The following is a 24,943-nucleotide window of genomic DNA, read 5'->3' as shown; positions in this document are numbered from 1 at the left end:
TGAGAGTAGAGAGTGCAGCTGAGTGGGACACAGCCGAGGGCAGCCTGAGGAAGTACCATCCACCTTGGATCTGCAAGTCTCCCAAGAGGCTAGGCTGATGTCTGAGGTTTCCAGGAACTCTTCTCGTTGAAACTTTTGTTGGTGAGCTGAGAGTTTGTTTCGACCCTGGGTGCTGAGAGGGAGGGTGTGTCAAAAGGAAAATGCATTGATATCTATTTAAATATAGTGGTAACTTTCTATTAATGTAACATTTTATGTGTATTTTTGTAGTATTTTGTTTTGTCTGCTGTAAAAAAAAAATCCTTCAGTAGCACCTTAAAGACCAACTAAGTTTTTATTTTGGTATGAGCTTTCGTGTGCATGCACACTTCTTCAGATACACTGAAATAGGAGTCCCCAGGCGCTTATGTGGAGAAGGGGTGTTTTGTCTGCTGTTGCTGTTTCAGTTTACTGTACACCGTTTAAGAGATATTTTTAATAGATTAAGCAGCATAGAAATTAAATAATCATCAGTCATCATCATAAAGCATGCCACTTCCTTGTGCCTTCCCACTGAAATCTAAAACTGTTACGAGTGTGTGAAAAGGGGAGGTTCGATCTAAAGGTCTGTTCTTAAAAATACTTTCAAGATTGAATTGCAAACCTCCTTCCCACATAAATAATAAAAATAACAGCGAGTCTTCAAGCGCTGCAAACACTTAACAAGGCTGCCCACCCAGTGGTGGCGGTATGAAAGCAATGTATTATTGGAAAAGAATTACAGCACAAAACAGTGTTATCAACAAAGGTAAAATAAACGCTCTTGGTTGTTTTTTGGGGGGCGGTAGTGGTGGTAATGGCGTTGTAGGAAAGGAGATTGCGGCTCCGGTATACGCAGCCCATTAAATGGCTGATAACCGTTGCAATTGCTTTTGCTTAGGACCTGCGAGCCGGTGGAAGATGTTGGCGTAGCCCCACGTGCGCCCTGGAGACACTTGCCTTCCGCTTCCGAGCGCGTGTTGCGGAGCCCCTCCTTGCAGGAGATTCAAGTCAGCGGCGGGAGGAGGAGGAGTTCCGGCGCCTGCCTGCTTGCTGCATGAAAGTCACTTTCGCATGAGGAGTCAAAGACACGCGGCAGATAAGCTTTCAATCAGGAGGCCTGAGGCAAGATCTAAAGGGGGAGAGGATAGATTCTGCAGCTAGGCAGAGAGACAAGGAGAAACGTGCAGATTTCGGAGGGAGAGGATATATTCTGCAGCTAGGCAGAGAGAAATGGAGAAACGTGCAGATTTCGGGGGGCGGGGCAGATCCCCCCTCCCTTAGACCTGGATTCTTTTGATTTTTCAGGCACACGTCAGCCGAAGGGAGGTGGCACAGAGCTGCCTCCTCCTCCTGCCCCCCCTACAAAACCTGGAGGCACTAACAGAACAGGCCCCTGTTCCCATCCATAGAACCATAGAGTTGGAAGGGACCACTTGGGGTCATCCAGCCCAACCCCCTCTGTAACGCAGGGAACTTTTGCCCAACGTGGGACTGGAACTAATGACCCCGAGATTAAGAGTCTCATGCTCTACCGACTGAGCTTCCCCACCCTACAACAACTGAGCTGGCTTTCTTTTCTGTTTCTGTAGGTCTAGCAGCAAAAGCTGTGTTACCATTGCCCACCCTTTCAAACAGCACAATGCCTGGTCTTCTGAACCGGATGTGCCACATTGGGTTCCACGTCCCTGAGGGGCAACAGCTGGCCAGCAACCTGGTGCACCAGTTTGGATTCGAGCTGTTTGCTGCACGGGTGGCAGAATGGAGCAGGCAGCTGGCCTTCCGGAGAGGCGATGCCGTTTTTCTCGTCAATGAAAGGCTGAAGCCTGCCAAGAGAGACGCTCTGCCTGTGCCATCTTCAGGCTGCCGCAAGGATAAAGGAATCCTGTATGACGTGGACCTAGAGTATGCCGTCAGTACAGCCTCCAACATTTGCTTTGAGGCAGAAGATGTACCTGGCATCTCCCAAAGCCTACAGGAACGAGGATGTCAGATCCTCATCCCTCCCACAGCTGTGGGAGATGAAAATGGCCATGTCACTTATTCTGTGGTGGCATCCATCATAGGCAACGTCAGCCACACACTACTTGACAGATCTCGGTACAGCGGACCATTCCTGCCTGGTTTCCACATGGCAGAGGGTGCTCCCAAGAAGTTCCAGGCAGGTGGCCAGGTGACACATTTTGACCATGTCACCTATGCTTGCCCCCAAGGTAGCTCGCAAGCTGTGTTGGACTGGTACAAGAACTGTTTGGGATTCCAGCGCTTCCCCATCCACCAGCAAGACAATGGTACTGATGGCTATACAATCCAGGGTGCTGGTATGGGCCTTCGTCTTACTGCCATGCAGTCCAAAGGGAGCGATTCAACTCTGCTTCACAATGACTGTAAAATTATTCTAGCTGAGTCTCTGCCAGAGCAAAAGAAGAACCAGGTGGATACTTTCTTAGAACAGCACGGTGGATCGGGCATCCAGCACGTGGCTCTCTACACCACAGGTATTATAGGGGCTGCTGCAGCCATGGCCAGATCTGGCGCAAACTTTTTCAAGCCCCCCTTATCATACTACAGTGAGAAAAGGAAGGTGGAGGAGATAAGGCAAGCTGGGCAAAATCTTCAGCTCCTGAAGGACCATGGCATCCTTCTGGACACTGACTTAGGAGGCAACAGTGGCTCGGGAGGCCTTTTTGGGAAGCAATACCTCATGCAGATCTTCACCAAGCCTCTCTTTACAGAAGATACTTTCTTCCTGGAGCTTATAGAGCGATGTGGGGCCACAGGTTTTGGTGAGGGAAACATTCGTGCTCTCTGGCGGTCTGTACAAAACTATATGGACCAGCAAGTTTGAAGAATGCGCACGAATACTGTCACACAATCCTGTGCTCAGTGTGTATGTGAACTTGATGGTGCGAGTTCTGCAAACCTCCTAAGGCAGGCACCCCCAAACTGCGGCCCTCCAGATGTTTTGGCCTACAACTCCCATGATCCCTAGCTAACAGGAGCAGTGGTTGGGGAAGATGGGAATTGTAGTCCAAAACACCTGGAGGGCCGAAGTTTGGGGATGCCTGTCCTAAGGGGTTGGTTTCCCTGTTGTATCACTAACATACTTCCTAAACTGACTCTGCACCTCCACCAGAGTTGCTTTCACTGGTGTAAAAAGTATCCATGTGATCTGGATGACCCACCTAATCAGAACTTTTTACACATTGCTGATCTATTGAGTTGGGAGCTAACCATAGCAAAGAAACATTGTGATGGCAGCTGCACCTCAAGGCCTGTGTGCACATGTTTATTTCTCTTAGCGCTAAAATGCAAGGGCTTTAAGGAGCCTTCAGATGTTGAGCTACAACTCATATCATCCTTGACCATTGGCCATGCTATAGATGTTGGGAGTTTAGCAACATCTGCAGGGCTGCAGGTTCCCATCCCTAAGGCAAGATATGGCATGTATTTCTGTCCTAAAAAGGGGCAAGCACTGGAACTGCACAAGCAACATCCACAGCAAAGCCCATTATTTTGGGACCTGATTCTGAAACAAGTGAATTGCCCCACTCACTTAATTCATTGCGATTCCCATTTTAAGGTCAGAAGAGGAAGTTGTTTCTGCCTTTACCAGTGTTTACGCTTAGTTTATCTCCACCATCCAGTTAAGTGTCCAAAAAAGAGAGGAAATTCCTATGCTGCTTTTACCCATTTACACACTAGAACAATACAGTTAATTGGAAACGCAGCATGCAAGATGGTTTGCTAACTATTCCTGCTGTGCAACTTGGCAGCTTCCTGACTAGCAGCACAATAAGGACTAGTTGGGAACTCTTGTGGCTCTGTAGATCCAAAACAACTGCACACAGAATTGGATGAGACAGTGTCAAGCTTTGGGCTCCTATAAGAGGGACAGAATTTGCCTTACACCATATTGAAAAGGGACCCAGGTGGCGCTGTGGTTAAACCACTGAGCCTAGGGCTTGCTGATCAGAAGGTCGGCGGTTCGAATCCCTGTGACGGGGTGAGCTCCCGTTGCTTGGTCCCAGCTCCTGCCAACCTAGCAGTTCGAAAGCACATTAAAAAAAGTGCAAGTAGATAAATAGGCACCGCTACAGCGGGAAGGTAAACGGCGTTTCCATGTGCTGCTCTGGTTCGCCAGAAGCAGCTTTGTCATGCTGGCCACATGACCTGGAAGCTATACGCCGGCTCCCTCAGCCAATAATGCGAGATGAGCGCGCAACCCCAGAGTCGGTCACGACTGGACCTAATGGTCAGGGGTCCCTTTACCTTTATATTGAAAACTAGAAGGGTGAATATCAGGTGAGCCTACATCTCCGAAGGCAGCTACCTTGTTATGCTGCTTAATTACGTGGAGGGTGAAGTATTTAGTCAATTCATTAAAGTCTCTTGAGCTCTGACAGAGAACACGTTTTTGCTAGGTGGGCATTGGAATACTGCATCTTGCCTGCAAACAAGTGTGGTCAATACTCTTAGAACAGGGCTTCTCTATTCTGCATCTCTATCAACAAGCTTCACTGCTGGAACAAGCAAAGCAAACAGAAAGCATAGAAATCCAGCTCTAATTTCTTGTAGATCTGGGGCTCCAGAGACAAAGACTAAAGCAACATGGAAAGGGGTAGTATCAGGTTGATGCTTGCCCAATATTGTCCCAGAACAGGAAATGGAGTTCTTCAATAATATGCAATTCATCTTCTTCAGCACAAAACTACCGTATGGGCTGAAGCTCTTTTTAAAAATTGTTACAGTACTTGAATGGTTTCCGTCTCAAGTATATTTGTGATGAGATCACAGCAAAACATTAATATGTTTATTAACCACAATTTAAATTACAGGATTTATTTGTAACTTGTTATTTAAATTATAACACTGAAGTATAATGTTCTTTTAAGTGTTGGGTATAATAGTGGTTTTTCTGTTTTAGGTCTAGTTGGTAATATGTTTTACTGTTTCAATTTGGCCTGCTAGTCAGCTGAAGAACAGCTTATTTCTTTAGTAAACTTGCTTAATTTTTGTTACAATTGTGTTAAGTTTTAAACATATTTCAATTGTCAGTCTTTTTTGGATATTTATTTGGACATGTGGACTACTTATACTAATAAAGACATATGTGTTTAAGTTAGGGTTGATCTTTTTAAAAAAAATTCTCAATATCAGTTGAGACTATTTTTTGTTATATTTGCATTAAAAACCCAATTGTGTTAACTTTAAATATTTCTTTGTAGTTCTGTAATAGAACACCTTGTTACATGCTTCTCTGCATTAATTCCCTTCTGACTTTAGAATATTTAGAATCTGATTATTATCAACATCATGCAATGAACAAGGTCTGATTCATGTGTTCACTTACTGTGTGGGTGAGCTTTTATGAAGTTGCTGTTTCTTCATCTTGGGGAACAGATGCTGCTACTTAGCTGTACTTTACAAAAAGGACATGCCTAATAGCATATTTTCCAAATTGCTTATGGCGGGGTAGTTACCCTTTTGATAAATGTTACCAATGTGCCCCTTTTGGTTGCAGGGGAGCAATGGGGAGATTATAGAGTAGTCATTTATTGTGCTTTTTTCACATGTGAAACGGCAAATACTAGAAATAGTGAGAAAAGAATGGAAAACTCCACAATATTCCACCTTTGTATTAACAGATTTCTGAATGCTTGCTTTTAAAGAGACTTTCTTGGTTCCTTGCCAGTGACATGGCTGTGCAGAGATCAACATGCTAGTACAATATTTAAGGTTGGGTGTGTGTGTGTGTTTGTGTGTGTGTGGGCGTGTGCCAATTTTCAATGCTACAGTGTGAATAATGCAATAAGTTAAAGAAGAAGAAAGTATATCTAAATAACTGCCACAGTAAAAATTCATTAAAATTTTATTAGCAAACCCACAATTAAAACAGGACACTGCATGTACTGAAAAACAGTTTCATCTGCGAACTCCAGCAATTGTGGCATCTAGTACAGCAGCAAAACACTTTCTTGACTATGGATGTGAGCAAATGGCAATTGCATAGTTACTTGTCCTTCAGAATAAACCAGCTCTAAGAAAGCAACATTTAAGAAGGATGCAGAAGAGACACTGAGCCTTTCTGCTTAGCATCCACTGGAGAATAAAAGTGTTTCAGTCAGCCTGCCTCATATACTTTTTTAAAAAGTTCATTTTACTGCAGTGTGGCATACTGATAAACTCTGACCACCTCCTAGGAGCCACTAAAGCCACACTTGTTTGAATTGTGCCTGTGTTATGTATTGGAGTGGAGGGGGGCAGTTTAAAGTCACAACATTCCCACGATGCCCTCATTGCAGCCACAGTGTTTCATTCCAGTATGACCACATCCTTGCTGGAGATCAGTCCCTCATCTCTGAAACTGTAAGATAAGGCACATCAGCTGAATGGTAATACAGACGAAACAACTGGACTCATCCCACAGCCCTGAACTCTAGTAAGATTATGCAACTTGGCACTGTTTACAACAGGCAGGCACACCTCACTGCCTGGGTAGTGTGGTCATCCCAGCCGAGAATCTTGAGACCTTTCGGTGATGCTCATTGACAAGGCACCAATGGGGCTTCCAAGTGTTGTACAAGGTTGCTGGGAGTGGAATGAGGTGTACTCACGTGAGGTCAGGCAGAGCATAGAGACTGCCATCAGTCCCCAGGATTTGCTGCAAGAAATGAATCCAGAGAAAGTTGCCTCTTGGAAAAACTGCCTTCTTCATGCAGGGTCTGGCTGGTGTGTAGGAAGTCCCGTTTCCTCTTGACAGTCTGTACAGTCACACATGCATATGCATTTGACAGTGAAAGCACTGCGGCCACCTCTAAATCCCAGCCTCTTGCTTACAGGCCTAACATTGGTAAGCACTCTAAGGGTGGAGGCAAACCAGCAGGACCCACTCAGTGTGGTTGGAAGGAGGTGCAGTTGGCAAGCCTCAAACATGCAGGACCAGCGATGGAGCTCAGTAGACAGAGGGGCGAGATGCTGTTCCCTGTGGAACGCCCTCCCTTCAGATGTCAAGAAGATAAAGAAGTACAAAACTTTTAGAAGACATCTGAAGGCAGCCCTGTATTGGGAGGTTTCTAACTCTTGATGTTTTTATTAGGTTTTTAGATATGCTGTAAGCCCCCCAGAGTGGCTGGGAAAACCCAGCCAGGTGGGCGGGGTATAATTATTATTATTAATAATAATAATTATTATTCTAGGAACATGATTGGAGTTGCACAGAGAGAGGTAAGAGCTGTTCCGCTCTAGCAAATGGATGTCCTTACCTTGGCAGTACTGATTGTAGAGCTCCACTTTTCATAAGCTTTCAAGACCTGGAAAAGTAGAACACTCCACATAACACATCTAGCACCATAATGAATACATGGTGTTGACTCCATATAAGGGGGCAGGTTGCAACTGTTTACGTACAAAGGCGTTTTTAACGTATTGGCTGCCCCCTGGAACTACTGATTGCTTGAGCCAGAAACACAGGGACAGTGTGAAAGAGACAGAGCACACTTAAGCAGTTAAAAGTGGGCAAGTGTATCCCTTGCTAGAAAGCTATGTTCAGTCATACTTCCAGCTGCAGTTAACGTCTGCATTTCCCCAGAAGCTGGGGCTAACATTCCACGCTGTTGCGTCACCTGCATATCTCAGGAGAAATTGACATGTGGGTCCACTGGGAAACTTGAAGCAACCAAGCTCTAGATTCTCAGTACCTTCTTCATGGCTGCGGAGATGGCAGAGTTGTGGAATTCTGTTTTGGTCACCCACCGGGATGCCAGCGGCTCCAGCTCCACGTCCCAGTTTCCTTCATCTTTATCCAGATTCAAAGAGTAGATCACATATGTTTGGCGGATGTGGGAGAAGATATGGAGAACCTGGTGAAGGAGGTGAAGATATGTAGATGTGGTTAGGGAAGGTGAGAGATATCGTTATGTCAGAGCATCCCTTCCCTCCCTACCTTCTGGCAGATAAGGAGGACAAGTTCCTTGGGAATGAAGAAACCCAGCTGCAGCCTCATAGAGGGAGGCTGGGCTTTGCACGGAGACCTGGGAGCTTCTTCCCAACCTTCATTGTCTCAGGACAAGAAGCTGCAGGTACATAGCCTACTGCTGCAGGCCTGGAGGCAGTCTGCAGTTCTCCAGGCTTCTCTTCCCAGTCCCTGAGACTCACACTAGGTTGTGCCTCCTTCCCATTCCACACCCCTCCCCAGCCATACTCCTCCTAGTGTTTTTGCCTGGCTGGAATGTGGCCTTGAAGTGCAATAACACTCCTGGCCTGTCTGGATGAAAGTATGTGTGTGTATGTATATTAAAACCTCTGACTTTTGTTTGGCTGGAATGTAGCCTGTTGGCATCCGTCTGTCTCGGGAGATAATGGAGGAGTGTGCCTTTGGGGGTCAAGTAGTTCACTCCACTTGTCAAGTGATACTCTGAGCTCCAAGCAACCACTGAAGCAGGCAGAGAGTGGGGGATCAGCACTTTATTGACTGGGGCTGACAAGCTTAAGGTGGGCAGTAGCTGACTAGCAAGACATGATAATCTCTCCCGCCTATGGCATAATCTGAGTGATAATCCAAAAATAATCTGAGGGCTGGATGGCTAGAAGTGAGATTTAATTCAATCCTGACAAATACTGTTCCAGATATTCACAGGGGCAGTAATTTCATCGCCAGCTATTTAACTGCAAAACTTTCCATCTGTCAATTTCAAAATAGAACAACTGTCTTCCCCATCAAACCAGCTTCATGCATGGCACACATCCTGGAGGTTTTGTTTGGCAGTTAATAGCAACAGAGATTCTGGTGCTAATGCCACCCCAGGTTGTAGGTTGTAAATCCCATGCAAGGGGAGATGGCGGCGAGAGGGGAGGTACTTGCTGGAGAGACCCCGTATAAACAATGGGCCAATTCTGCAGGGAGGGGGGGGGGTCCAATGTACCTCTCCAACATGCTGCAGGCGTCTTGTTGCCACGTTAGTGCCAACCCAGGCCTGGAGGTGATCTGCCAGCGCTGCTTTCTGCTGCTTCTCCTGCCCTGACTCAAGGAGGAGGCTTGGAAACTCCCAAAGCCCTGCCAACAGACCTGCAATAAAATGTACCGTCACCAGCACAAGCTGATATTGTATCGTAGTTAAGAGCCTGAGTTATGAGCTAGAAATCCCTGGTTCAAAAAATCATCTTGGATATAAAATTGGGTATCCTTTGGCAAAGTTACACATTCTTAGTCATATCTTAAAACCTAAATAAAAATCTAAATAAGGTTGTCGCAAATATTCCTGGGATAATGTACACAAAACACCTAGGAAATGCTCTAAATAAATACTGTGTTGTCAATATCATATTATAAACATAACCACCCTCTATCAGGCGCACAAGACATGTATTTAGAAAACACTGCTTCCATAGTAAACAAGCAGGGCTCCTAAGGTAGATGCCTAAGTCAGGGCTGAGTGCTCTCTCCCTTGACTAGTGCAGGCGAAAGTAATGCCTTAAATAATTCAGCTGGTTTTCTTTTACTTCAATTGTGGCATTAATTTTTCAACAGCTGAAAAAATGCTCAATAACAGAGACAGGTCCGGGTGCCCAGGGTATCTATCTATTTATTAAATGTGTATACCACTCTTCATCTGAAAGCCACAGGGTGGTTCACAACATAAAAATACAAAATGAGAACACAAGATACATAATAAAACAAAACCAATAACCCTCCTCCCACAATCACATTTTAAAGACCATAGAGCCTTAATCAGCCAAAGGCCTGGTCATATTGAAACGTTTTCGCCTGGCACCTAGTATAGCAGCCTGGAATGGACTGGAAGATAAACTCGACCCATCTTGCAGGCATCTATTTTCTGCAACCATTAGCTCAAAGTCATAAATGTGCCTCAACATAAAAATGGAATGATCACTGACGTGGGTGGGGTACAGGGGCTGGAGATGTAACAAAAGATTTTCTAGGCATGGTAAGCCTCTCTTTCTCAGACCATTACCTGTACTAGGTCTCTGCACAATAAGGTACTCTGGTTTCCCATCACTGCACTTTCTCTGTAGCACACATGTGGCTGTGCATTCGATCCTGGGCTGCTTCTTGGCAGTTTTCCTGGGGAAGTTGGTCACACCAAGGCTGGGATCCCATGGCTCTGAAGGAGGCAGGCAGAGGGAGCAGCTCCCTGTGGTGGCAGCGGCTACAAATCAGAAGAATTAAACAGATGAGATGCCTGGCTCTGAACTGCTGGCAACAGCACAAGAGCCAGTCTAGTCAATAGCTCTATACCAGGGTGGGAAACCTCCAGTCATCCAGGCTTCTCTATTGGACGCCTCGGAACTCTCCAAAGGCCACGCCTCTCATGGCCTCATCAAAAACCATTATGGAGACCTCATCAAAAACCATTCATCACAGCAGCACTCTCATAAACCATCACAAAAGCCTGCTCAAATAAAAAGGCCACGTTTTCTCCTTAAAAATGGATCTGGATTTAGTATGTTTGGTTTTTGGGTGGGTGGGGGGCTTAATTTGCTGGCAACAGAAGATGGCTGTGGTTCTTCCCCCTCCTTCTTGCATCTGCTACCCTACATAAAGAAGGGCTGCTGGTGGAATTGGGAAGAGAAGGTAGAGATTTGCTGGAGGTCGAGATCTGAGAGCTTTCCCACCTTGTAATAATTCCAAACCACCAACCTGGTAATGCGCTTACCACATTCTTCTACATCCAGCACCTGGGGGCACTTAGAAGCAGGTTTCCCTAACAGTTTCTTGGCAGAGGCTGCCTGCTCTTTCTCCACCTGCAGGAAAAGGTTGAAACCATCAGTGAACACAGAGGTGGGGGGACTGTGCAAGTACTTGAGGCTTCTTCTAGAACTCCCATGTCCTTAGTCTTAACATTAGCGATGATTCCAAAGTTGAGACCAAACCCAAGGACAGAATAGGATGCACATCTGTGTTGTCTATGGAACAATTTAAGAAGAGAGATGAAGTGGGCCTGGTTATGTGAAAGGAACTAGGAAGGATCCACAATTTAGAATATGATTAACTGAAGAGATTATAATGAAGCATCAATAGGTGGCTTTGTTAGACTGTATTTCTGCTCAGGAGGAAATCCAAACATATGAAATTGAACGAACTCCAAGGGAATTTATGTGCACGGCAGCATTCCTAAACACACTCACTAGGGAGTAACACCACTGAACAAAGTACTTCTGAGCAGACATGCAGACACACATGCAGAACCCCCATACAATATCTGTGTGGTATGTGTACAAGGAGTGTTAAATTGTTCAGGGAGTTTTGCAGGAAATGGCTCTTCTTTCCCAACAGATAATAATAATCTGACTCCACAGCAAAACACCAGAGCATGGGGAACAGAAAAGGGTATAAAGGAGGAGCTCCCTTACTTTGTGGCGTGCTCTGCAGTGCTGCTTCACGGGACACTCCATGCACCGTGGGGCCTTGGGAGTGCACACAGTTGCCCCCAATTCCATCATCGCTTGGTTAAAGTCACCGGGATAGGATGGGTCCACCAGAGTGTGTGCTAAAGCCCTAAGAACGACAGCAGCCTACATTAGCAAGCATAACAAGTCTTTCTAAAGCAGCAGCTTGAAAGAAAACAACTCCAGAGCTTTCTTGATCTACAACCGCATCGATGGGAGAGAGCTGACAGTGAAAAAAAGAGACAGAGAAAGGTGCTAGTTTTGCACAAAAACTGCCCTGGGGCTGCCAGCTGTCGCTCTGCGCTGTAGGGAAGCATTTCTTAGGGAGGAGGCTACCTGCTCCCTAACTTTAGAGCAGGCTCTAGAAACCAGCATTCTGTAAAAGCTCAGCAATCAGTAATGGGGAGTTTCCAAAAGAGGAAGAGCAGCATTTCTAAATTCTCTGCCCTCTGTCATTCTCTACACAGCACCTAACTCTTCCTCTTGAGCCAACAAACATTTAGTTAGGATTCCCATTGATTTGAATGGAACCTTCTTACATGTGAAGGACTGCATTATTCACCCCTACTTCTCTGGGTGTGTGTACAGCTCCTGGTTTGCTGATTGAACTGCTAATTCATTATGTTTTTGAGCTTAAGAGTTCAAATTCATATGTGTGTGTAGGGCCACTACCAGCATGGGGAGACCAACTGCAAGTCCACTATATGCAATTAGGGACTGGCTGTGAACAGTTTAGATTTTGCAAGTAAGTGTTGTCTCCAGTTTGGATATCTGATGGGGAAGGAGGAACAAAATACTTTTATCTTCCAAAAGCTATTGTCCTTTCCTGACTCTCAGGTCCTAAAGCTGATGGTTGCACCATCCCAACCCCATTCCTTCCCTTACCAGAGTCTGTCAGCCACAGATGCATTGGCAGGGTCAGCACCAATGGCTCGTGTACGACACAAGACCCGAATTACATTCCCATCCACCACACCGGTCACCTGGATGCATTGGACAAAACAGCAACGCAACCATTACTGTACTTGCGACAACTTCTGCTCCAGCCTCCATTAAGGGCTGCTGACAGAGCTACTGAAGAGCCCAACTAGGCCACTGAGGGCCCTCTGGCTGCATCAAATTCACTCTGTGGATCCATGGAAAGTTGAGATTACGTAGTGGCTAGGATATCAAGTATGGTTCAGGAAGTCTTTGGTTTGAAGCAGAGTGCACAGAGGTACAAGTCATTATTTAGTGGCTTAGATAGTACGGTAATGTCTAGAGACCATATTAAATTCTGTATTAATATTTGTTTCTCTTGCCAGACACCACCTCTGTATGGTTTGTGTTTGTATTGTACAAAAGGAAGCTACTCTTCAGGACTGATGACCAAGACTAGCCACAATTTAGTCTTTCTTCCAGTCACAGGGTTAGAAAGGTATTGATACTCTTTCTTTTCATTTACACAGGTTATGAAGTCATGCCATACAGAGCAGAAATCTAAATTACACACCACTTCCTTGGCTGAGATCTTCCTATTTGTTCCTACTTGTTCTAGCTCTATCAGTGAGGGAATCAGTAGCCAATTCACTGTTTTTAGGGGCATCAACGGAAACACAAGAGTGAACATCAGCTGCAAAGGGAAAGGAGATAAGAAGTGTCTGGCCCTCTAGATTGACTAAGGACTCAAAATCCCAAAGCCAGATTGGGTAATATTCCTTTGTGCATATTCCTAAAGCAAATCTGCCCAACCTCATTACCTGACCAAACGCTATGGATGCAATAGCTCCTGCAGTGTACTTTCCAACTCCTGGCAACTGCTTCTGCAGCTCTTCTGCTGTCCTGGGCATATGTCCTTCCATCTGTGACACCAACTGCAAAAAAACCCAAAAACCAGTTGAAGCCATACAGGGGCATTGTCACTCAAAAGCACCATCTCTGGTGGTTCTTAGGCACACCGTTAAAACTTCCAACATCCCTTTAAGGTGTCATGATCCTGGAGTCAGATTCCCCTTCTTCAGGGGATGAGGTTGAGGACTCTGAAGCAGGAGGGAAAGGGAATGAAGGGCCAGCCCCAAAAGTACTTCTATCTGATGAGCCTGTGAGAGCAGTGTTTCTCCAGCCAGAGGATGTGGCACTGCTGTCCTTGGAAGAAACTATTGCAGAACCTTCCTAGCTCCCTGCTCTATTGCAATAGGAATAGGTTGGCTTTCACTGAAGAAGCACCTACCATTGCAGATGGGGCTAACAATTGGGATGCCCTTGCTGCCACTATATAGGGCAGTGTTTCCCAACCTTGTGCCTCCAGATGTTTTGGGACTACAACTCCCATCATCCCTAGCTAGCAAGACCAGTGGTCAGGAATGATGGCAATTGTAGTCCGAAAACGTCTGGAGGCACAAGGTTGGGAAACACTGATATAGGGTTCAGTGACTGAAGCAGTATCAGAGCTCCATGTTTCTATAGCACAATCTGAGCAGCACATTAAGAAGAAGGTGGCCTTTCTGCTGATAAGATATCGAGACTAAAATACTACCCATCGCCTCTTGGAGGAAGGGTGGGATACAAACATTAGGGGATTTTGGATATACTGTACATATCCTACAAACTATGCCCTGAGTTTTAGGAAGGCACTATGCTTAGGACCTCAAGAGTAAACTATTTGGGGTTCCCACCTTACCATCTAATAACACTTTGCTATTCCTACTTGGACTCCCAATTAGACTAGGTAGTACAATAACTACAGTAGCTAGTTACAGTATTTTGCACCTGGTTCTAACATACGTGGCTATTAGAAAATCTTTCTTTCCGTAAACACAAGACATAAAGGGAACTATCTTCTTGCAAAAATGCCTTGTGTCTTGACCCACTGCCTATAGAGTACCTTATGTGCACCTTCTTGGAGTCGCTTCCCTCGGGAATAGTAGCCAAGCCCTGCCCATAGCTCATTCACCTCCTATTTCCAAATAGAAAGATTAAGAAAAAGATATTAGACCAGACCAATAATGATTGCTTTTGTTTAGTGTATTAATTTTTTGCTATTTCATTTTTGTGGATTTTTTGGGTATTTCCGTATTTTTTAAAAAATGTATTTAAATCCTTTTTTTAAAGGGGGGGAGAGCAAAGCTGCATGTTCCATTCAAATATTCATGCATGAACACACACAAAATATTGCATTCTCATCCTTACCTCTAGTGAAGCCTGAGCCAGGTCCTGCAAGGTTGGCCATTTCTGTATCAAAAAGGAAACAGGGACTTGTTTACAAGGTCTCCAAAGCACAATGGATACAAGATCCAGAATTCAGGAGCTAATGCACAACAGAGCATGCCACAGAGATAAAAGGATCTCAGCATCACCTGCATCCAGCGATTGTAGTAGTTGATCACTGAAACCACCTGGGTCTGCTGGAGCATTATCTCCGATACCCACACTGCAGGCACAAAGAGAAAGCAGGTGCATCAGGGATTCTGATACTGTACCTTCCTTGTTCTGCATGGCACGTGGGAGAGGATGTGCTGCTCAATATACTTTAAAGGCAACTGTAAGAGGTTAAGCAACCTTTTTGTATCCCAGGGGGACTGTTTAGTTGGAGATAACTAGTTCTGCATGCGGGTCTATCTTGCCCCTTAAATATTATACTGCTGCCAAAAGTCAAGTGCCATGATCTGACTAGGGGATCTCTAGCAAAGCCGAACACCAATGTCCTTTTTTGGAATAAGGTGCCACAATTCGAAGTATTTTTCTCAGCAGTAAAATTGATACCACCACATTGCAGCTGCCACTAGGACAGTGGCATTTATCTCTAGAGCACCCCTGAATGCAGGTAGATGTCCGGAATCCCCAGCAGAATTCCTGAGGGTTCTTGCTCTCACCAGCATATGCTCGTCTGTCAGCATCATCTTCACTTGCAGCCTGTAAAAGAGTGAACAGGGGACTTCAGGGAACAGGACACAGCAAAACAATTGTCTCTCTCTTCTGAGATATTTCTGAGCATCCTAGAAGCCCAGCTCAATATGCCATACCAATTTCCTCCAAGGAAGATCTCGTTTGCATTTGTTGTACCAAGTGAGCAGCCTCTTCCGAAACTCTTTGATTTCAGCTACATTGCTGAAGGTGTGGAATGAAGACTGTTGGCTGGGCACTCCTGCAACAAAGAGAGGCCAGTTATAAATTTTTGGAGTGGGAATTTCTATCAAGTTGTAAAAAAATACATGCCAGTGGATAAACCTGCGCTGGGCCAGAGGGGAATACGTGTTTGATAGACAGTTGAAGAACAGCAGTCCTACTGGCATACCCCTCTACAAATATTTCCCAAAGATCTGCTCTTTATGTTAACCTCAGAAATAGAAGTCCTCAGCAGTTATCTCCTTTGTCCACGTCATTCTTCCAGGGCTGGGGAAACCTTTTTCAACCCAAGGGCCGCATTCCCTTCTAGGCAACCTTCTTGGGGCCACATGCCAATGGTGGGCAGGGCTAGAGCCAAATGTGGGCAGAGAGCAATAAATGTGGATTTTTGCTTTTGTGCAGTAGGCTACTTTTTTTACACACTCAAGCATTCTTCTCTATGTTCCATCTAACTCAAGCAAGAAGCCTTTTCAGGACACATTCTAGCCAGCAAAAACACTTAAGAAGGATGCAAAGCAGGGTTGATGAGCAGCGGGGCTCAGAAGGTTGTGTGGCCTGGGGAGGGTCCTATGGGCTAGACAGAGATTCTTGGAGGATCATATTTGGACCCCAGCCTGGAAGTTCCACTTCCCTGTATCACACAAATTCAAAGTAGGAAGATGAGCTCCTATGACGGCAAACTAGACAACAAGCACTGTGTCTGCTTATGTCACACTATCCTAAAACAGAATACTTTCTGACTCCACAAGTTTCAATTAAAACTTTAAAAAAAGGTCACCAAATAAATTTGGGTCGAAGAATGCTACAAGAATGAAGGCAAGGAAGGTACAAGTTTTCAGATTATGTGTTGTTGGCCAAGCATCTCTAGACATTTTCTAATTCCTTCATAAGGAATACCCCATCTATCCCAAAGACAGTTTGAGGAATCAGTGATGCATTAAATCTGAGATATTTGTAACTTTAGCTTCTGATTCAGTCTTTGAATGCATAGCCAGCTAAAAAGTTGAGGGGAGTTCAATAGCTGTTACCACAAAGTAACTGATCCTGAAAACAGGTTCAAACAATTCCTTTCAATTTTCTTTCATCCTACGCTGATGAAAATATCTTTTTGTAACCCAAGCACCTTTGTATAGTGTGGTATTTCCTTCACATTTCTTCAGCGATTTCTGTTGTTTCCCAGTGTTCCTTTGTATTCCTAGCTTGCTGCGTGTTGCCAACTGGAGTTTGCTCATTGCCAGCCTAGAAAAAAATGTACCACTGTCAAATTATATTTCTTTTCACCATCTCCAGATCCAAAATTAGCAATATGTGCAACACTCTATATACAATACCCTGTATTCCACCAAGGTGGCAAGATGTGAATAAGAACTATGAATATAAATGCTGACAATATGGATATACAGTACAGAACTATGGGGGAACTGAAGAGTGATATAAGAGGCCTGCCTTTATTACTCCTTAATAGATGTACCGGTAGTCTACATATACAAGAGAAGACAGATAATGAATCCTGAGTTCCTGGAATAGATTGCATCACTAGGATTTTTTTTTAAAAAACATCTCCTATGCAAAACTCTTTTAAAGTACAAAATTTAACATATCAGAGAGAAAAGTTCTACACGGGTCACTCCCTTGTTGTGCTAGTTTTCTACTTGCTGGAAGCTCCCAGCTGAGCTCCCTAATAGGGGATAATTGCAGAACCGTCATCCGTAGCCTGAACTGGTATGGTCCATTCTACCACCTCAAGTTTCTGTAACCTCATCCGCTGCGTGGGCAGTAAAACCAAAAGCTCGGCTCCTCATATCACATGCCCGAAGGAATATGCACAATAGGGAGTGTTCTATGCACTTTCACACGCACAACGGCGTTATTAGAGAGACAGGTCACGACTCAAGTAACATCCCTACCTTCGTCTCTTTGTTGATTTCTTTCCGCGCGTCCGACTCAGAACCTCCTTCCGACTAGCGTGGAGCCAATCAAACCGAAGCACAACCTCAGCCCGGCAAGCGGAAGGCTCGCAAAGAAAAGGGCCGACAGCATCAAACCAATCGGCGTCAAAGACGGAACAAAAACTGAGTCATAACGACCAACTTCCTAGTTTCTTTTTCGCCCAGGGTTGAAGTGAAATAGGGGCAATGCAGAAAAGCTAGGATTTTAGCGTTAACTGTGATTGGGCAGTAAAAAATCAGCCCGTGCTGTTCCTAACATTTCATGTAGAAAATGCGCAGTTTCAACAACCATTCACAACATCCCTGCAATGTAGCGCACCGCGGATGTTGCAAGTTAGAAGTGAGACTGTGACGTCAAAAGCGAGTGAGTGAGAATGAATACAGTAGGGAACAACAAGGGGGTAGTTTACAGCACACTGCAACTATGTCTACTCAGAAGTAAGTCCTGCATAATTCAATAAGCCTCACTCCCTGATACGTAGGGTTAGGATTCCAGCCCCTAGTACTGTATTGCTATCCTTCTGCCTTCCGGACGCACATACAAATCGTGGGCAGAGAGCAATGAATGCGAATTTTACTTTGGTGCAGTAAAACACACCCTACCCTACCCAAGCCCATAAAGCATTTTCAGAGTACAAGCACACATTTTCGCCATGCAAAGATGGGCTGGTGAACAGCTGGGTGAGCTAAGGAGATTGTGGGCCTGGGAAGAATGAGTGGGTTTGGATCCGGCGAAAGGCACTTGCAAAGACAGCTAGGCCTACGCGCCACCCTTAGAGGAAGGACCCCAGAGAGCAGGACGCGCCGGAAGCTGGCGAGTTGAACATGGCGACGGTGTAACTAACTCTCAGGTGTCACTTCTCGAAGGTAAGAGGTCTTTCGAAAGCACCTTCCGGGAGGATGTATTGTGCTCAGCGGTTTCTTGTGCAGACGATGTGCATTCTCCTAAACGAGTTAGTTGGCAGAGACCAGGAAATGGTGGCGGAGCGGAGGTTTAAACTTGATCTCACCTATAACGTGCACGTTATGGATCATGTACAGTGGTACCTCGGGTTACAAATGCTTCAGGTTAGACTCCGCTAACCCAGAAATAGTACCTCAGGTTAAGAAATTTACCTCAGGTTGAGAACAGAAATCGTGCTCTGGCAGCGCAGCGGCAGCAGGAGGCCTCATTAGCTAAAGTGGTGTCTCAGGTTAAGAACAGTTTCAGGTTAAGAACGGACCTCCGGAACGAATTAAGTTCTTAACCAGAGGTACCACTGTACTGATGACTTTTTACTGTTCCCGTTCTAGTTCTGGTTTGAGCTTTAACGAGATGAAGCATTTACTATATCTGGGACTCTTGGGTTTTTTGCCATATAAAGCAGGGGTTCCTGTTCTCTTTTTTTCTGAGGTGTTGTTATTTAATATGTGCAGGGAGCAATCTGTGCATTGGTTTTTTTAAATTAGTCATTGGTATCCCCAAAGCAAAATTAATCATTTGATTGTAAAAGTTATGCATGTCTCATCTCTTGTGTCCCAACAGCTGCATAAGGATGACTTCCTTGAAAGTGCCAGTCATCGATGTCCAGAATGATAATTTCAAGGAGCTCTGGCCATCCATGCTCTTGGCCATCAAAACATCTAGCTTCATAGCTATTGACACGGTGGGTAGAGTTGCCCTTCTTTGTGATTTCTCAAAAAGGGTGTGGGGGACTGTTAACTTTGATAGTAACTGGGTTGCTGTCTTTGCTAGGGAAAGCTGACACCATTTTCTTTAATTTTTCCATTGGTCTATCTACCTATTCTTTATACTGCTTTCCATGGTTTCAGACAGGAGTTTTCCAGCTCTGCATGGATGATATCAGGGATTAAACATTGTACATGTAAAACTGCAACACTGAGCTACAACTTATTTTACATAACTTATTCTACCATGGAGTGGAAATCTAATTGTTATCTTTGTCCATAGGAGCTTAGTGGGCTTGGAGCAAGGAAGAGTTTGTTGAATCAGTAAGTAATGTGCTGCTTCTGTATGAGTCCTTTCTGAAGCATGATGTTCTCATTCTTGTTGTTCTGAACTATTAGGTCCTAGAGTATGGACAGCATGGTGAAGTGTCTGCCAATACTTTCAGGAGTCTTTGTTTCCCCCTGACTCAATACCAGATACTAGTTGGACCTATTGGGATTCACAGTGGAAGCAGTTCATTGACTCTGTGTGGGTGTGGATGGTTTAAGATGTGCTTGCCCATTTGGAGTAATCGGTTATTTGAGGGCAGGAAATATGCAAGCTGCGGGGAACAGGCCCACATGCTATTAATATGCTTCAAAACTCAGGCTGGTCTCAATCTTGAATGGGAAGGTGAAATTTGTCATGTCAATAGGGAAGCTATGGTTCAGTGGTCTAAATTTCTTACTAAGCTGCCTGAGGCTTCTCCCCACAGGTGTATTGAAGAACGATACAAATCTGTTTGCGGTGCTGCCAGAACACGCTCCATTTTGTCTCTAGGAATTGCTTGTTTCAAACATCTTCCTGATAAGGTATAGTGCTCATTGTCTGGCTTTCACCCTAATTCTACTGCTGAGTTAAGAATGTGTGGCTTATAAGAGGATTGTATATTGAAGGTTCAGTCTTCAATGCATAGAGTGATGCATAAAGTGACCAGCATTGACTCTAGACAATAAAGGAAGTAGTTGCTGATTTCTAGGATGTTACTGTTTGCACTTTTTCTGTGCTGCTCTCAATTTCTATGAACTGGCCTGTATTTGCAGTCAGAGAACACGTACCTCTCCCAGATCTACAACCTGACCTTGCTCTGTATGGAGGATTATATCATTGAACCACAGTCAGTTCAGTTCCTGGTGCAACATGGCTTTGACTTCAACAAGCAGTATTCTCAGGGCATTCCTTATCACAGAGGCAATGACAAGGTATGGGGACTCTTTACTGTAAGGTATAATTGAGGTGAGACCACAATGAGAAAGCAACTTGTTTCTTTCTAAATACCTGCTTGGCTTCATTTGCATTTCACACTTCTTTTGCTAATCAAAATTATCCACATGTATATTTTAAAAACCTTTATTAACACCATTAACATAAATTAACAACCCACAATCCATTTTACACTTCAGTGTCATGGGGCTGAATTGGTGTTGCACCAACATGGCCACCACCTAGTCAAAGTAGTTCTGTGGAGCTTCTGTGGAAGAGTCAGTCTGCTAGCAGCCACAGAAAGGAAGCACCTGGGATTTGCCTGTTGCTAAAACAAGCCTGGGAGCCAGGCAGAGCTGTTTTCACCACTGAGCTGGAGGAGAACTGGCCTTGCAGAAATAAGCATGGGAACACAAACCAGGGCCTGAGCTGGTGGGGTGGTAAATGTCCCGTACTTTCATCTGACAGTTCTGGTAGATGAATAAAGCACCATCTCTGCTTAGAGTACAGGAGAGAGTGGTGGTGGGCATCCTGCCTTTTCTAGGTTGTACTTCAGCGAAAACTAGGTGTGGTGCTTCTGCCCTAGGACCTGGGTCATGAATCCATAAGCAGTGGCAGAATTTGGCCTGTAGACCTGTACCATCATAACAGGTGAAGGGAACTCCAGGTAATCAATGCCATCCTCTTTCCTTTTGCATTTACTTCTGCTGCCTTTGCCTGCAGTGACCGCCCAACACTGCTGAGGCTCATCTTCATCTAGGCTGTTCCCATATCAGAGAAACTAGTGCAGGCTTTGGAAATGAGGCTAGCTAACCTTACCCCCTCTCTGCTCTTTCAACAGGGAAATGAAAACCACAGCCAGACTGTCCGTACTTTTTTCCTGGAACTGATCCGAGCCAGAAAGCCACTCATTCTGCATAATGGCCTAATTGATTTGGTTTTCCTGTACCAGTGCTTTTATGCTCACCTTCCTGACAATTTGGGCACCTTCACTGCTGATCTTTCAGAGATGTTCCCAGCTGGCATCTATGACACCAAGTATGCTTCCGAATTTGAGGCACGTTTTGTGGCTTCTTACCTAGAGTATGCCTACAAGAAATGGTAGGTATCTCTTGCCAGATCAAGCTGTAAGCACCCTGACGAGGATTCTTGGGCTGAGATCCATCATAGCACAAGTGGACATTTATTTGCCTGCTCACATAACAAAGCTTTTCCTTCCTCCCCTCCCCCTTTCACCTCCCCATGTACTCCCAAAATCTACTCTGGAGATTTGAGGGACCAGGTTTTGGGAGCACATGGGTGTGGGAGGTAGAATAGAATTTGGAAGTTCCATTGCACAGGCTGATTTCTGTTGGGTAAGCAGGCATACATCATTGAATGCTGCTCCTGGGCTTTAAGTAAGGAGAATACAACTGCTGGGTCCAAGGCTGCTGCTCTTCTATTTTTACTGGAACAGGTCTGATTTGGGTATGAATGAGTAGGTAGAGGACAAGAAGTATGAATACCATATCCAGTTAGTGACTTCCATTACTTTCCATATAGGTTATTCTATTTATGTGCATTTTGGGCAAATACTGTGATTCAGTTAAATCTTAATTGTGATTCAATTAAACCCCAGGCTCCACTACAAACTCATGTACAAACACATGCATGTACTTGCCTGCCATTTGTCTCAGGTTGTTCTCTTGCTACAGCTTTCAGCAGAAATTCTTTGAGTTTAAATTATTCTTGTTACTAAATTTGTATTCTGCCCTATACCTGTAGATCTTAGGGTGGTTCACAACATAAAAATTCAATATAAAAAACACAAAATACATGATAGAAATATGAACAAAAACAAACCAATAAGCGCCCCTTCCACAACCCATATTAAAGGGCATCGGATGTCAATCAGACAAAGGCCTGGCTGAAGAGGAACGTTTTCACCTGGTGCCTAAAGATGTATAATGAAGATGAGTTGCATTTCTTTGTACTGCTTAGGAGACTGAAATCTCCTATTTGATACTAGAGCCTGGATTCTGAGTAATGCATTTTACTTAATTCCAGTCTACAAAATTTTGACTGGCCTTGGCAGTTAGCCATAATTTATGGTCTCCACGAACTCTACTCCTTTGGCACATCCAGAGGACCCAAGAGATGAAGGGTCAGTCGCATTCCATGTTGTGCCTTTAAAACACTAAAATACAGCAAGGAGGATTGTCACTCAATTTTCGGTATCTTCAAAATGTGGCATGAAGCAAAAGTTCTTTGCATACAGTATATCAGAAAATATATTGAAAAAGAGACTGCAACAGTCTCGTCTGTCTAATGCAATAGAGGGTGGCTCCTGACTAAGTTCTCTGTGGCAGCAGAATGAAGGGGTAGGGTTTTTCATGTTGTCCTTGGCTACTAGCAGAAGAAACTAGTAGAAATGTGCAGAACTGACTAAACAACTCCTCAGGTTTTTCTCTTCCCTTTTCTCTGTTTCCTCACTCCCTGATTCTAATAATCAAATGAGAGGTTTGCCTTCTGCTTAGAGAAAAATACTAGTTTGGGAAGATGCTCATACCCTGTTAGGGTGTTCCAGGTATCGCTGCCAGTCAGGGAAACAAGCAGTTGTGCTGATAGCATTTTCATGTGTCTGTGCTTCTCTTCTAAAAGGCAATGCTATGTATCTTTTATATTCTTATTTCCGCTTTAGCTCATTTTTCTACATGCAGGGGGCTTTTCTATGAATACATAGAGGAGCCTGTCCCGAAGGGCAGTTGATCTCCTTGCTCTGACACAGCCTCTGTTCCAGGTTCTAATGCTATTCTTGCCTTCCAGCAAGCGAGACAACTACAGGTTGAAGAATTCAGAAAAGCAGCACCTCAGCATAGAGTTCTGCAACTACCCAGACAGCATAGCTTCCTACATCGATTATCGTTTCTGTTCCCTGTCAGATGCCAGCCAATCTGGGCTTGACCCTGCAAACAAAGTCACCATCTGTCAAACGTTTTCTGTAAGTATTACTTCTCTCTACCTTCTGTCAAATAGAATTTGACATTTACAATAGTAAATTGTAAATAGTTCATTCAGTGTGGTGGATATTCTCAGATAGGGACTGTGAGGACAATATGTCTACCGGTAGGATGAGAGAGAGGCTCTTGGGCTGGGTGTGTGCGCAGCAGTGGGAGGCAAATGCTTCTCCTGGCATTATGGTGAATTTTAAAGCATGGTACCTCTTTCTGCAGCTTTCTGATAAAAATGGAGATGTGCTACCTTTTAATAATGAGGGTATCTGGGAGCTTACTAGGGAACACAGGAGACCTGCTAGATCAGGCTAAAGGTCCAATTAGTCCAGTATATTTGATTTGGGTGATCCAGAATAGTCTTTAACATTGCTATTTTCTAGTTAATTAGCATGGCATAATCTCACAAATGTGGTAAATATCCAGAAGTTAATGTTGAAAGTCTCAAACTTGGGTCCCCAGCTGTTAGACTACAACTCCCATCATCCCTGACCACTGGTTCTGCTAGCTAGGGATGATGGGAGCTGTAGTCCAGCAACAGCTGGAGACCCTGGAGACCCAAGTTTGAGAATCACTGCTGTAGGGTATCTAAGATCCAGTGATATTTTCTCAAGTGTTCTAATGATTCTCTCTCCCCCCTGCAGGCCTATGGCTGGTGCCCAGATGGATTGAAGTGTTCACAGTCTCACAACATTGACCTAATAATTAATGAAGATGAGAACCACAAAGAGGACAAGCGGAAGAAAAGAAAGCAGAAGTGGAAGCATCGGAAGAATTTTGTAGAGCCTTCAAAGGAACCTGCGTTAAGAAAACCTGAGAAGGAAGGAGAGGCGGCTTGCAATATGGAGGATGGTCCCCCATCCAAGCAGTCTTGTTTAAGCAACATGGTTGCTCCTACTGTAGATTCTGCAGGCACAGAAGCTGTATCCAGTAATGAGGAGAGTTCAATGGACGTGGAACGAGAACTAGGCTCTGACACGGCATCTGATACCAAGATGGATGAAGAACAAGCCAGTGCCACAGACAATGAGGGCATCACTTTATCACCATCCAAAGATGGGCCACAACAAAGGGCAGCAGGGACTGAAGGATCAGGACCAAAAGTCCAGATAGAGTGTGCTTCTGTAGCAACAGCTTTGTCTGGCACCCAGAACCCAGTGGCACCAGTGCCTGGCTGTTCAGAGGGTGGTATTCACCGGGCTGGCTTTGATGCCTTCATGACAGGTTACATTATTGCCTACGTTCATATGCTCAAAAATGATGAACACAAAGACTCAAGTGAAGGGCCTTGGTTGCCGGACTGCCATAACAAAGTGTACCTCAGTGGGAAGTCTGTCCCCCTTCAGATAGTGAAAAGTTTGTTTTCTAAATCCTCCAAAGCTCACAGCCAGAAGATGAAATTGGCTTGGGCTAGTAAGTAGAGCTGGGAACCCTCCTACTTGGGACTTTATATAAGAGCTGTTGAAAACAGCAGCAGCTTCTACCCACAGTCCTCAAACAAAAGCAGCAGACTGTAACTTTTATTTTTAAACATCTGCACAATTAAATTACTCTGTATAGTA

General features: G+C 44.6%; 3 protein-coding genes across 5 annotated transcripts; 2 read left to right on the top strand and 1 right to left on the bottom strand.

Annotated features, from left to right (window-relative positions):
- Nucleotides 1–5,233, top strand: HPDL (4-hydroxyphenylpyruvate dioxygenase like). 2 transcript variants are annotated; one of them, XM_088673258.1, is made up of 3 exons: nt 1–141; nt 920–1,143; nt 1,611–5,233. In XM_088673258.1, the coding sequence occupies exon 3, from the start codon at nt 1,661–1,663 to the stop codon at nt 2,864–2,866; it is 1,206 nt and encodes a 401-aa protein (XP_088529384.1). In that variant the 5' UTR covers nt 1–141; nt 920–1,143; nt 1,611–1,660; the 3' UTR covers nt 2,867–5,233. The 2 variants fall into 2 exon arrangements, with proteins under 2 accessions (XP_088529384.1, XP_088529385.1); XM_088673259.1 differs by lacking the exon at nt 920–1,143 and having other exon boundaries at nt 19–141; nt 1,611–3,013.
- Nucleotides 5,234–5,872: 639 nt separating this feature from the next.
- Nucleotides 5,873–18,155, bottom strand: MUTYH (mutY DNA glycosylase). Its single transcript, XM_035121273.3, has 17 exons — nt 17,439–18,155; nt 16,655–16,770; nt 15,429–15,550; nt 15,279–15,318; nt 14,763–14,836; nt 14,596–14,637; nt 14,291–14,362; nt 13,167–13,280; nt 12,313–12,410; nt 11,392–11,536; nt 10,695–10,782; nt 9,993–10,187; nt 8,943–9,085; nt 7,719–7,880; nt 7,284–7,331; nt 6,636–6,782; nt 5,873–6,385 (listed from the first exon to the last, which is right to left on the bottom strand). Exons 2-16 carry the CDS (start codon nt 16,761–16,763, stop codon nt 6,666–6,668), a joined length of 1,569 nt encoding a protein of 522 aa, XP_034977164.1. The 5' UTR covers nt 16,764–16,770; nt 17,439–18,155; the 3' UTR covers nt 5,873–6,385; nt 6,636–6,665.
- A 126-nt stretch (nt 18,156–18,281) lies between these two features.
- TOE1 (target of EGR1, exonuclease) lies at nt 18,282–24,943 on the top strand. Of its 2 annotated transcripts, none has more exons than XM_035121272.3 (8): nt 18,282–18,347; nt 19,006–19,126; nt 19,432–19,472; nt 19,904–20,000; nt 20,232–20,390; nt 21,233–21,492; nt 23,197–23,371; nt 24,026–24,943. In XM_035121272.3, exons 2-8 carry the CDS (start codon nt 19,016–19,018, stop codon nt 24,800–24,802), a joined length of 1,620 nt encoding a protein of 539 aa, XP_034977163.3. In that variant the 5' UTR covers nt 18,282–18,347; nt 19,006–19,015; the 3' UTR covers nt 24,803–24,943. The 2 variants fall into 2 exon arrangements, with proteins under 2 accessions (XP_034977163.3, XP_088529383.1); XM_088673257.1 differs by having other exon boundaries at nt 18,282–18,548.

This window comes from Zootoca vivipara, chromosome 7 (genome assembly GCF_965207765.1).
Source record: "Zootoca vivipara chromosome 7, rZooViv2.hap1.1, whole genome shotgun sequence".
NCBI lineage: Eukaryota > Metazoa > Chordata > Lepidosauria > Squamata > Lacertidae > Zootoca > Zootoca vivipara.
The sequence above is the reverse complement of the archived record's forward strand: the minus strand, read 5'-3'. Positions and strand labels throughout refer to the sequence as shown.

Coding starts and splice junctions, on each gene's coding strand:
- HPDL (XM_088673258.1), top strand. CDS start 1,661: ATGCCTGGTCTTCTGAACCGGATGTGCCACATTGGGTTCCACGTCCCT.
- MUTYH (XM_035121273.3), bottom strand. CDS start 16,763: ATGAGCAAACTCCAGTTGGCAACACGCAGCAAGCTAGGAATACAAAGG. Junction 15,319..15,428: donor ATCTTCCTTGGAGGAAATTG/GTATGGCATATT, acceptor ACTCTTTTACAG/GCTGCAAGTGAAGATGATGC. Junction 6,783..7,283: donor CTACAATCAGTACTGCCAAG/GTAAGGACATCC, acceptor GTGACTGTACAG/ACTGTCAAGAGGAAACGGGA.
- TOE1 (XM_088673257.1), top strand. CDS start 18,514: ATGTACAGTGGTACCTCGGGTTACAAATGCTTCAG. Junction 18,549..19,005: donor TCGGGTTACAAATGCTTCAG/GTTAGACTCCGC, acceptor GTGTCCCAACAG/CTGCATAAGGATGACTTCCT. Junction 19,127..19,431: donor GCTTCATAGCTATTGACACG/GTGGGTAGAGTT, acceptor CTTTGTCCATAG/GAGCTTAGTGGGCTTGGAGC.